The following is a 12,961-nucleotide window of genomic DNA, read 5'->3' as shown; positions in this document are numbered from 1 at the left end:
GCAGTGAATCCACCCAAATGAGTCTGAATATTTTCATGACGTTGCCCTTAAAGCAGCAGCACAAAGGAGCTGGCAGCTGCAGTGCCCTCCCACTCGGGGCACTTTGTAGGGCAGAGCACACACAAGACACCATCACTTTGTCCCCATTTAGGTCAAGTGCTCACTTAGTGCACCAAACACTGCATCAATTATTTAACCCCCTCTGCAGGAACCCCCAGGGCTCTGCACGTACCTGGTCTGCTAGCATAAGTACTGTTTTCATGGTAAACCTGCGAGAACAGAAGTTGAAGAGGTCTTCCAGGCTGGGCCCCAGAAGATCCATGACTAGAACATTGTAGTCCTTTTCTTGACCATACCACCTGCAAGAGAGGAAATGATCCAGCATTATTAGCAGGAGTCCTGATGCAGCCCAGGGTACCCTCAGTGCTCTCAGCTGCAAGGGCACGTTGCTGACTAATGTACCATCTTGAAAGCTAATGAGAAATTAATGCTGGTAATATCTTATTTTTCCTGGAAACAAAAGTCTGAGCACAAACCAGAACACACAAGTTGGCAATGTTCCCTGAAGAGAAAACACTATCCACATCAACAACCAAAACACCAAACACCAGAATGAAAATGCAGCCAAAGCAGCAGTGTCCTTACACTGAGGGGTGTGTACAACCCCTGGACTGAAATTCCTCTGCAGGACACCTTACTCTCATTGTTCCTGCATCATTTCACTTCACAAAACCATCTCCATATGCCTTAGGCTTTGTTTTCAGGTCTGACTTCCCTGCACCAGACCAAAGCAGTTCACTCACATAGTTTTTCATTTATTTCTCAATTTAAAAAATGCCAATCAAGTTCTATTTCCAATTAAGTCAAAATAAAGGCTCCTCATCAGGCCTTTAATATCAGAGAGAAAGCAGCACTTAGGTGTCAGAAAAGCAAAAGTAGAAACATAAAATATTAATTGCAGCTATATTTTGATAGTAACCTTTAAGTGCCTAATACATCCATTTTGAACAAAAATAAAGGCTAACAATGCTGTGAGGACAAGCAGAAGTCCTTCCTTGGATGGTTTCCTTTCCCATCCATGTTTAACATTTCCACCATAGCCCTGCTTTATTGGGGTGGTATCTCCCCAGCCAAGCCCTGGAGTCACTCCTGCACATCTCAATGTGAATCCCCACCCTTTGAAGACAGGGCTGGAATATTCTCCTCTCCAGTCCTTCTGCACATCCCAGATAACCACAGTGTGTCGGGTTTTCTCGGCTGTTTGAGGGGCCTGGAAAGGCCCGGGGTGGCCTTGGGACAGCCCGCGTATCAAAGGACGAGAAGAGGCTTCAGTTCTTCTTTCGGTTTTTATGTTTATTAATTGTTTATCTAAAAGATTTTCTTTCAGCCCGACAGAGCTCTGCTCAGCAGCCAGCCATGAGCACACTGTGCTGCCCTCCGGGCAGTCACCTATCTTTATACCCATTGTTACGTGTACAATATTTATCATTTTTCCCCAATACCATTTATTCTCATTGCTGGGTGCACTTTCAGTAATAACCAATCCAAAAGTGCCACCATGGCTAAAGAAGATGGAGGAGAAGAGGAAGAAGAAGAAGGACAGGACACGCCCCAATTCCTCCATCTTACTCCTCTAAACCCCCCTGTACATAAATCCTAAACCCTGTGTCTCACCCTCTAATTAGCTAATCTCTTCGCCATTCACCCCGGTGAAGTCCTCTTATCTTCATACAGGTGTCATCTCCAGTGTAGGGTCAAAGTCCAGCCACCAGACACTTCTGGAACATTCCAGGACTCCCGAGCCCCCCAAGGGTGGTCTCGGTGGCTCGGCACCTCAGGACTGAGATCCTGAGATCCCACAACAGTGAAGTGACAGCTGTGTGTGAAGAACTGTTTTGAAGCTGACAGGACACCTGTTTGATCAGAAGGCTGCAATTCTGCCTTTCCTGAGCTCCTGGTCCTCACATCAAGGACCTACTGCCAGCAGTCCAGGGAGAATTTCCTTTCATTTCCCAACAGTGGCACAGACAAGGTGCCCCAAGGATGTGCCTCATAAGAAGAGCATGCAGATTTAAAAAAACAAACCTCAAGATTCAGCTAAAGTAGCAGTTGGGACTGAAATATCTGTACAGACACTGTATTTCCACTTTAGGCAATGACTGCAGTACACCAATGCATGGCTGTCTGGAAAACAGTTACCACTGATAAAGTCAACAAATTCCTAGGTACTCACAGGATTCCAGGCTCAGCTAAGCTGGGATAGTGAAACAAAATGTTTACAAAGGCAGACAGAAAAGATTCTATATTTGGATTTGTTTCAGGAACTACTGGCCTGTACCTTCCCACTGTCTGGATCCTAGGAGAAACCATGCCCCTCATTCCTGCATTATTATAAATCTGATTAAAGTTATATATGAGCTGTGGCTCACATTCCCCTGTTTTACACATCACTCTAAGACCTTTACTCATTCTCTGCATCAAAATGGGATGCAGAAAATATGGATTTGGAAAGCAATCATTCAAATGAAATGTCAACAGAACAGCTCTGTAAACAACTCCAGGGGTCACAGGTGAAAATGAAACATTATGGTCACCTAAAGAAATGAAATTGGAGCAAATGACCTGCCTAGGTATTCTGTCCTATGAAATTTAGGTTTGTTGAGAAAAAAAAATAGTGAGTAATGGGCTGAAATGAAGAATTCTAAGAAGTAAATCAAGATCTAGGTAAAGTACATTTTCTTCAAGGGATGGAATTCTAATTGAGATGCTGAGTGTAATTGTTCAGCACAGCAATGGTTCAGTGCCCCAGAGATGCAGTGAAGGGAAAAAGATCAAAGTTCAGCCTTCAGTGGAGCTCAGAAAATGCAGTCCCAGCTCACAGACAAGGTGAAGCTGATGCAAAGGAAGCCCACCCTGGATGGAACATTTTAAAAACCTTTTTGCTCCTCCACAGGGATCTGTCTCTGAGTAAGTGCAGTAATTCAGGATGATTGCACAACCTCTGTTTGCCCTATTTCTATGTATGAACAAGAATTCTCATCTCCTGACCACTCTGCTCTGGTGGAAAGCACATTCAATTCTCCAAGACAAAGAAATAAGGCAGAACCTCTTAATATTTCATTTTCACATTTACCTGCCTGTAATTCCTCACTGAAAACTGTGACACCATTTCTGCTGGCAACTGGAACTTCTTTCAAGGTACCAGTGTTTTATTTACTTTGCTAACACTCCAAGTAAGTTTTCATTTCCCTTGGAAGATCTCCAGGGAAAATGGGATTAAGAAGTAAAGCAACATCATGTCCACCCAAGGTGTAGGAGCTGTTACTACTGGCAGCTCTGAATGAAAGAACTTCAGGAGTTTTGGCTTTTCTTAGGAAACTTGGATATTAGGATATATAAAAGCTGGTGTCCCAAAAAGAGATCTTCACAAGTTCTTATATGCATCAGCAGGGAAACTTGGAATTATCTCCTAATGTGAGGGAATTATTCATACAAAGCCCTGGGCAACTGCTGGGTGGCTCTGGCAGCTCAGAATACAAGTGTGCCCACATGTCTGACAGAGCCATGGACTTCTGTCAGCTCAGTTCCCTCGTGAAGCAACACAGCTCAATAAGGGAGAGTTTTGGAGAGGAGTAAAAAGTGGGAGCAAGAGACTGAACTGCTTGAGAGCCATTCTGGGTGGGTAATTACTGTGATTTAGTTCCATACAATGTATTATTTCAGGAAGAGAAGCTGATTCACCAGAAAAACTTCTGCTCTTTCTCTAATTGATTCCTAGTGTGCTTTACATCCTTACACAGAACATCAACAGGAGCCATGAGGAAGAGTGGAGTGTACCCTTGAGCAGGCAGTGCCACACAAACATCTGATACAGATGTCACAAACCTCCTTGGGCTTCAACGTGTGCCCAAGCTCCCAGGCAGGAAAATGCTTCATCACTCTCCCTTCCCTCATATAATCAAACTATTCCAATTAGTCAGAATACAGTAAAGCTCTTTTATGGAGCTTTCTATCAGAGCATGGTTAAAGGCTGAGCAGTGACCTGAATTTGACTTCAGTGACTTGTCTGTGTGAAAAACCAGAGTGGACACGTCACCAAGTTTCCAAATCATGTGGTGTGAGAGCCTCGTCTGTAACCCCAGCATAAACACAGAGCAGAAATTCTCTAACATCTTGGATTTCAGTGTCAGAGCTCTGTGGGAACATCCAAGTCACACCACAGCAGTTTGAGAGTGTTTAGTTTCTAAATAACACACAATTCAGCAGGTATGATGTCAGGTCACATGCCAAGTGGATGTTTACTTCAACTGACATGGGGTGGGTTTGAAATTCTCTTGACTAACCTTGAGAGAAGGAAGTGAAGCCTTGATGCATATCTAGTACTTGGTGGCAAACACTGCAGTCAGCTCTACCCAAACCCAAAATCCTTCTGCCTTTTCAGAGCTGCATCTTTCAAAAAATCAATGATTTCTATTTCAGCAACCGTGGATTTTGTAAATAATGTCAAGGACAAAAGAAATGTTTGAGGAAATAGCTGGGTTTGTTTTGTTTGCATTTTTTATTTGTTTTACCTAAGCAAACATTTCATTTGGTTATTAATAGTATTTTTTCACATCTTCCTTTGAAAGGGTCAAACAGAACTAGGGAAAGGAGCAGAGAAAGGGGGTGAAGGGCTAACAGAATCACACAGAAATTCCAGCCCAGTTTCACACTACTGTGTCACTCACACAATTCCTGTCAATAACCAGCAGTTTCACTACACCAATTATAATAATTACAACGAGGTAACAAACCCAGCACAAGTACCCAAAATGTGTCAGAAATAAATAAAAGGATTCAGAAGATTCACATAAAAACAAAACTAAAAAACCCCACAAAATCAAATTCAGATCAAGACGAAGCAAATTACTGAATTAGTAAATGGCAAACAAAGCCCACATCTCAGAATTCTGAAGACATGGAGGCAATAAAGGCACCTCCCTTTGCCTACAGCTCATACAAAAAACCAGAACATGAGCTCAATATCACAAAAAACTGTTCCCACCACCAGACAAACCATGACAAGACCATTTTGTTCCAAGTTCATAAAAGCTCTCCTCAATCAACACCTGCTTTGCCAGGTAAGCCATCCTCCACTAAAAGCTTCTGTCAGCTCCATCACTGACTGTTCCCACAGGGCTCTGGCAGCCTGGAATTCCACACAGAGCTACAGGAGGCCGTGCCTTTGTCAGACAAAACCATCTCCTGGTGCCTCACTGCAGGGAAGGACAGCTCTTCCAACTCTGAATATGTGAACTTAAACCTTGACACTTTCAGAAACATGATTCTGAAAAAGGGTGATTCTGATTTCTTTGACATTACATAAACTCTTGCCACTTTCATAAATGATGGTGTGTGACTCTATGATTACTCTGTGTAATTCTATGTAATTAAGTTTCTCAGCACTTGTGTTTGCAAGCAACAAGTGAAAGAGCTCTCGTGACAGAAATGGGGATTGCTAGAAAAACTAAGGTGGATTAAAAAGCTGTTAGAACAAAAATGTAAGGTGAAAAAGCAAGCTGGAAAGAACTTGCTAACAGAATTACCTGAGATCACCTAATTAGTAAGTTTGACAAGTCAGCAGGCACATGAGGGGGAATATGCAAGTCTGGAAAGCCTCATGGACACAAAGGATTCAGACATCCCACAGAAATCCAAATGGCACTGATGTGGTGAACACTCTGGAACTGTATTCCAAGCCTGCCAGCCCTAAGTCACTCACACAAAAGTCTCTGAACTGGGCATTAGTCAGATGATGGGACTAAAGAGAAAACACTGAGCTCCCTGTAATTACAGAGCTCTGATAGCCCTGCAAAACACCAGGTTATCCCACCAGGAAAGGGCAGCTGTTCCTCACAGAACCTGAATTGGGATCACTGCTGCAAGCCCTGGCACCAGCTCAGGACAGGAAACCCAAATCCCAACAAGGGCACAAAGAGACCTCAGGAAAAATGGGGGTGTTGTGACCTCTGCAATCATTTACTCCAACAGCTCAGCAGGGCAGCAATGGATACAGGATATCTATATCCCTATAGATACAGGAGGATGGGCATAGGAGAAAGGTTTTAACAAAAATCAGGAAAAAAAGAACTGGCAGCTGCCTGCCTGTGGGTACAAGCATTATCTGAGGCACAGAAACTCTCTGGTTCTGTGTCCAACAACACAGCCCTGAGCACTGCCCTGCTGGCCTGGAAAGTTGTGATGTGGCACCTGATTGATTCTGCTCCCATGTTCTCAGCACAGACATCTCCTGACAAACAATGACAGCACAAACTGGAAAGGGAATTATGCCTGTAAAATGCACTGAGTCTCACAGACACTGAAGCAACACACAAGAGAAAGGTAATCCATCAGAGATTCATTTCTAAATTGACACATATTTTATATTTCTGCTTTATCTCCCCTGAAACTGGAAAAGCACTTAACTGCTAAGCAGCTAGGAGTAATAGAAATGAACTTCACATAATATGGCATGACTGAAATCCTGAAGTGCAATATTTAGCAGATGTCACCTAACGTTAGTTGCCATGGAGAGCATGAATTAGGCCACCCAAGCACTAAATAAAGCAACAGCCATGAACACCCTACGCTATGGAACTGGCTGCACTCTATAAATAAAATCCTGGATCACTTTTTGTACAGTTCTGAGAGCAATCCACGAAGGATGCCAGCACAGCTCAGCCCCCAGCAAGGAGGTGGCTCCATGTGCCCAGGGTGATGCTGCAAACACGCAGCTCCCTGCCCTGCTGAGCTGCTCCACAAACCCCACTGGCACCTGGGGAAGGCAGGAGCTGCAGTGCAGTGAGAACTGAACCTTTAATCACAGTGGGGACAGCCAACAGCACTCAGCAAAAGAATATTCCAGTGTTATCAGGAGTAACACCGACCTCAAACTCCAAAAACTGAGTTAACACAGGGAGAAAAAAATTCTAACTTTGGTCTCTCTTGGATGCTCTGACAAAATCCACAAAGAGTTTAGACTGGTGGAAAACAGGAAATAAATTTTATTTATATATATTTATTTTCTTAATGCAGGAACCAAAGGCATTCATTGAAAAGATTATCTTCCATTTTATTTAGAGGCTTCTGGTTACCCATTAGGTGGTTTTACCCTTCAATATTCAACTAATAACAGAAAGTTAATTAATATATCAATAGAACCTTTTTTTTTCCTGGAAGGGGGAGAGGGGTTTCATGAGTGCTTTTCTGTTTTCCTCATGGTGGTTTGGGTTTTTATGGTGGTTGGTTGGTTACACTGCAGGAAGTTACTGAGAAAACAGTTAAAAATGCAGGTGTTTGACAGGTGTGTTTACAGCTTTTTAAGCATTGCTAAAAATCAACATTTCAAGTGCTTAAGGCAAACTTGGTTGTGATAACTCTTGGATTACCAGCCTTGACTACATTTTTCCATCACAAGTAGTATTTAATGAAAATATATAAGGGCACATTCTGTTGTTAATAATTATTCAGCAACATGGCAGTAATCAACCAGAAACACAAATATTGTAGATAATGTTTTTCCAGAAAACTCAACTCAATTGAGAATTTCTCTTTGAATTTCTCAACATCAAAATATTTGCAAGTGCTGCATTGAAAAACTCAGAAAAGTGGAGATTGACTTATTCAGTTTGCAAGGGAGCTTTGCAAAAAAACAACAAAAAACACAAAAAGCCACTCACAAAACACTAAGTCAGTAACTTTTGAATTTCCAAATAGCTGATCTTCATCAAGGATACAACCAATAGCTGATCAACACCATAAATGGCAAAAAAACTCAAGAGCTGCTGTCCCAGGTAATTTGAATGATTGGTTTTGTGAATAAAGCAGAGTTCCACTGTGGACAAACAGCCAAAAACCAAACACACTGTGCTGCATTCCTCCAAGGCAGCAGCAGCAATTGGGGAATAAAGGTGGATAGGCCCAGCTAATAGGATCAGTGCCCAGTTAACAAGATTACAGCTCAAAATGCTTTGTCACTGAAAAAAGAGAGGAAAAAAAGCAAAGGGCAGCTGATGAGGGAGAACAATGAGAATAAGCCCAGCAGAATGCTGGGGCCTGGCCACAGTGTCCTAAAGGCACAGCAAACTGGCACCGTGTTAAGCTTGGCTCAAGAGCCTTTGGGGAAAAATTAAATAATTAAGCAAAATTTGAACATCAAGAATAAAGCATAGCTTAATTTTCTTTTTTTTTTTTAATTAATGAAGGTTTTGTGAAACTTTAGGGGTAATTTCAGAAACTTTGCTGCTCTTTTAGGGAACAATAAGCAGCAAATTTAAAGACCTAAAGTGGTTTAGAATATTCAGAGAATAAAATTTCCATTTCATTCCCCACAATCTCATTTTTGCTATTTTCTGTACAAACATATTCTATTAAAGTGGAATTAAGCACCAAGGTATCTTGTTCAACTTCCACAACAGGTGAAAGCTCACTCTTGACCCCACAGAAATATTAAACTTTTAACCCCAGAACTGAGAATTTTGCTCATTAGTTTCTTGCAATGAGCCAGAAAGTCCCTCAAATCAACCTTAAAGGCTGTAAAAAGAATTGCTTGGTTCTAGATAACTTCAGTGACACTCTAGACACATCATCTTGTAATTCTAAATTCTAAAGGCAGAACCAGCTTTAGAACAGGAGCCCCAATGAATGAGCAATCCAGACCTCGTTTATTGTCTCAGTTCTGAGTCACAGAACCACAGCAGAGAGCACTGGAGTGAGGCAAAGTCACATCATGCAATTGCCAGGAAGTTGATCTTGGCCAGTGCATCACTTAAGTAGGTGAAAAACAGAGCAAAAGTCCATCACTCCCAAAAATGAGGAACACAAATCCTCGTGCTGATGTGTCCAAGATGTGGGCTGAGTTTTATAAAGCATGGCAATGGGGAAATTTTGGCATGATTCCTTCATTTCCCATCAAATTCCTGTGCTGCTGCTGGTTAAAGGTGTCACATTACAGAAATTTTACCAAATGTATTGACTTTCCTTCAACTTGATTCACCCTTGTGAATACACTGAGCCAGGAACAGCTTATTCCCATGTGACAGCATATTATTATAACACAATGGTGGCACTGGATTATCAGCCACACATGCAAAGTGACCTAAGTATTGACTTGCATTCAAAGCACCACGGATTCTACTGCTACCAAACACAGAATTTTCATATTTGTCACAGGAACTGTGCTGGTCCCCTGCTCAGTTTCCTCTTAAAAGGAAATAAACCTAAGAATGCTGGTTTAGGTTTTTTCAAGCATCACCAAACCAATACCAGCAGCCCAGAGAAACCTCTCAATGAGCATCTGGCACATAAAAATAGATTTACAATTAATGTTGTTTCTGCAAAGAAAAACAATATTTCCAAAAAGACACTTTTGTAGAAAAATACTACAAAGATTAAAAGATTAATGTTGTGAGAACCTGAAATGACTGACAGCCTTTAGCACAATGAGTCTATGAATCAGTTTGAGAATGGATAAACGAGGAAACACCAATGTTTTTGGACTTTGTATTATTTTTAGGGGATACAAGAATACCAAATAGAAGAAAGCTGCAGCTGAAGCCAGAGGCAAGTTCTCAGCATGCAAGGTATCAGTATTTCCCAGGGCATTTTAACCAAATACAAGAAATGAAACAGTATCTCAGTGGAAAAGCCAAAAATTTGCAACTTGGCCTCATTATAGCACCACTCACTCATTTACTTTTCAAAAAAGTAGTTCAAGAATGCCTGCTTTTCCAGTTTTGTGATGAAACACCTGATATCTGCTTGCTCTGGCTGTTTTCCCAGTTATCCCTGTTTTAGCATGCAACTATACCATGAAAGCTTTCCAAAATGCAAGTCCTATTCTTTCAGTTGTGAAATAAAGGCAGCCACATGTGAGAAAAGAAGGAAACTGTATTCTCAAAGAAAGACTGCATCTGTTTTCACACCAGCAAGTCTGTTGAAGCTGCAAGGATTTAATTCAGGTATGTTGATTGTGTCCCTGCAAAAGGCTGGAGTGAATGGGGACAGATGGCCAGGACAACACTGTCTCCTCAGCTCACATTCAGGATCAGAGCCAGTTGTGTTTGGGGGGAAGGAGGAGGGAGCTGTTAACCTCAGAAATGCAGATTTGCACTAGGCTTTGTCCAAATTAATACAGAATCTGGGCTATGGCATCGTGAGAACTTTAAAATAGACCCTAAATATCACTGTTCATCCTGTATTAAGTCAGGAAGGGTTAAATTAAATGGAATCTATAGTTTGACACAGAACCTAAATTGAAATAGTTCGTGCAGCTCAAGGAACAAAAATCCTTCAGGCCATTGCGTCAAGGGAAAACAATTACTAACTTTAAAAACAATTATTAACAAAGTTTCAAAAAAAAGGAACAACTTGTAAAAAGTCTCCCGGAGCAAAATGAAGTTTCATGTAACTCTTTGACACCCACATTCCGGAGCTGGGCTGTACCCCAGGGTAACACCTCGATAATCCCAAGAGGAACAACCCCTCCAGGGCTCCTGCACCGGCGATTTTCTGCCAGATCGCGAAATTCTGAAAGCCTGCCGAAAGTTTCGGCTGGAATACGAAGAGAGGAGCCGCATAATGAGGAACTGGGAGGGATTAATCCCGAAAGGAAAGGCTGGTGACGCATCTGTTGCGGGCAGCAGAAAGGAGCCGCTGCCATTTCATTCCTGCTCCAGGTTCTCCGCAGTCTCAAGGCTGGCGGCTCATAACTATGAAAGGAAAAAGGCACAAGCCCGAGCACGTCCCTTGTCCCACCAGGAGAAGGGGGAGGGTTAATCACGTCCAGCCGCCATTTTCTGAGCGGAGCAGGAAGACATGTTGAAAAAAAAAAAAAAAAAAAAAAAAGAGAGAGAGAGAGAGCAACAAAAGAAAGCAGCCATTTCCATGGACGGCTCCCAACTCTCTGCCTCTCGGAGAAACAGCCTCCTCACACTTTGTTTTAATGGCCATAAGAATTTCTTGCTGTGTGTCTCGCTCTCTATACAGCCAGCAGGCCTGTGAGGGGAACCCTGCGAGTTGGAGAGCTTGGAATGGAGCATTTCTCCCTTCAGCACCCCCAATCCTGCATGGGTAAATGTCTTTCTACCCTGCCTCACACTACAAAGTCTAAAAAACTGCCAACATACAGTAAAAATCATGACAAAAAAAGTCACGCCAAGCACACAGAAAGGCCGCTGGCACACACGGCTGATTCCTACCGTATATGTGGGATGCCAACTCCTCCCTGCAGGATCTTGTACAGTTTGCTTTCATAGAGCAGCTGGGGGTGCCGAGCCTTCTGAGACTCCAACTTCACAGCAACTTCCTGCAGTGAGAGGGAACAAGGAGTCAGGGCACAGCGTCCACCGGCCTTTAAGGGCCACAGCACCTCCACATCCCCCACACACCCCCGGTGCCAGCGCTTTCGGGTATATATTTATTTATTTCCCAGCTCGACGTGCTGCTGCATTTTGTGGCGTCTTCCGAGAAAATCCACATCGCGGTGATTTGTACGTAAATATCCATCCCGGGTTATGCATTTGAGCTATAGAGATGTGGAGTCTTCAGAAGCACTTAAGTGAGGAAGAACATACGTGGGTGTTTCTTCTTTACAGCTCAGAGCCGTGAGGGGGAGGAAGAAAAGAAAAAAAAACCCAAAGGAAAAGCTGGAAAAACAGGAGGATCTTCTTTGTTTCTATTAGTGTTGATGAAACGAGATACAAAGTGTTCCCCAGCTGAGGCAGAGGAGGAGATGAATGGCGGCCGAGGGACGACGACTTTGGCCGCTCACAAAACACAAATACCTTTAAATACCTTTGCCCACAATGGTTTTCGCCTCTCCCAAGTGCTGGGTGGGGGAGCCCGAGACCGCAGGGCTCCGCTGTGGAAGGGGCACCGAGGAAGACGCTCGGTGGGGAGGGGGGGATGAAGACCCTCGGGGCAAAGGGGGAGAATGAAGCCCCTCGTAGAGAGGAAAGAGGAGGAAAGGAGACCCTCGGGGGAAGGGAAATCCCACCCCGGGACACGCAGGGCACCGCCGGGGGCAGGTGGGGCTCGGAGCGGCGATGGCTGGTGCCCGGCTCCCCCCGCGGAGCTCAGGGGGCAGTGCGAGCGGCCCTTACCTCCCCGTTGGTGATGTTGATCGCCAAATAGATGTCCCCGAAGGAGCCCGAGCCGATCTTCCGCACCAGCTTGTATTTGCCTCCGACAATGAACTCGGCCTTGGAGCCGCTGCTGCTCGCCATGGCGAGGGGCGGCTCTCGGGCCCTCCCGGCCGGCTCGGCGGGACAACGAGGGCTCTACGGCCGCCCCCGAGGAGCGGAAAGGGGCCGAAGGGGGGAGAGCGGCGCAGCCAAGGACGGTCCCCGCGCTCAGCTCCAGCCGGGGCCCTCGGGCGGGCGCCCCCCCCCTGCACGGCTCTGCGCCGCTCCCCGGCTCTCGGCGCGCTCCAGAAACAGGAGAAGCGGCCCCCGAGGTGCTTGTGCGAGCAGGGAGGGGAAAGGGGGGGACTCGCGGGGTCGCGGCGGCCGCCGGCCGCTCACTCGGCCGCCGCCGCCATCTTGTGCCTGATCCGCCGCCGCCGACACAAAATGCCCCCGGCGCGCGGCCGCCGCTTCTTCACCGCGCGGGGCGCGCTGGGAGCGGGGCGGGCCGCTGCCGCCAGAGCCACGCCCCCTCGCGACGCTCCGCCAATCACCGCCCTCGCTCTGCGCCCCGCCCTCCAGCGGGGAGCGGTGATTGGTTGTTCTGCGGATGCGCGCATGCGTACAGCGCCGCTCCGCCAGTCCGGGCGGAAGAGGGCGGGGAAAGCGGACGTGCCCTTACTCGCTCTTAAAGGGGCAGGCGCCGCAGCGGTGGGAAGGTGGTTGGGGGTTTGTTTGCGGTGTCCGCGCTCCCACACAGCCCCTGAGGCACCGCGGGTCCGCGACAGGGACAGGGGATG

General features: G+C 45.2%; 1 protein-coding gene across 5 annotated transcripts in view; it reads right to left on the bottom strand.

The window, feature by feature from the left end:
* The window catches only part of CSNK1A1 (casein kinase 1 alpha 1), a 31,798-nt gene extending 19,183 nt beyond the window's left edge, over window positions 1–12,615 (bottom strand). For 4 of the 5 annotated variants that reach the window (XM_064724642.1, XM_064724639.1, XM_064724641.1 and 1 more), the window contains exons 1-3: window positions 12,141–12,412; window positions 11,238–11,344; window positions 233–359 (exon numbers count right to left, since the gene is read on the bottom strand). In XM_064724642.1, the coding sequence (XP_064580712.1) occupies window positions 233–359; window positions 11,238–11,344; window positions 12,141–12,263 (357 nt within the window). In that variant the 5' untranslated portion in view covers window positions 12,264–12,412. Of the gene's footprint in view, window positions 1–232; window positions 360–11,237; window positions 11,345–12,140 lie in introns of all 5 variants that reach the window. The other variant, XM_064724643.1, reaches the window with a different exon arrangement.
* Window positions 12,616–12,961: the final 346 nt, after the last annotated feature.

This window comes from Zonotrichia leucophrys, chromosome 13 (assembly GCF_028769735.1).
Source record: "Zonotrichia leucophrys gambelii isolate GWCS_2022_RI chromosome 13, RI_Zleu_2.0, whole genome shotgun sequence".
NCBI lineage: Eukaryota > Metazoa > Chordata > Aves > Passeriformes > Passerellidae > Zonotrichia > Zonotrichia leucophrys.
Note: the sequence above shows the minus strand (reverse complement) of the source record. Positions and strands in the feature narration are given on the sequence as shown.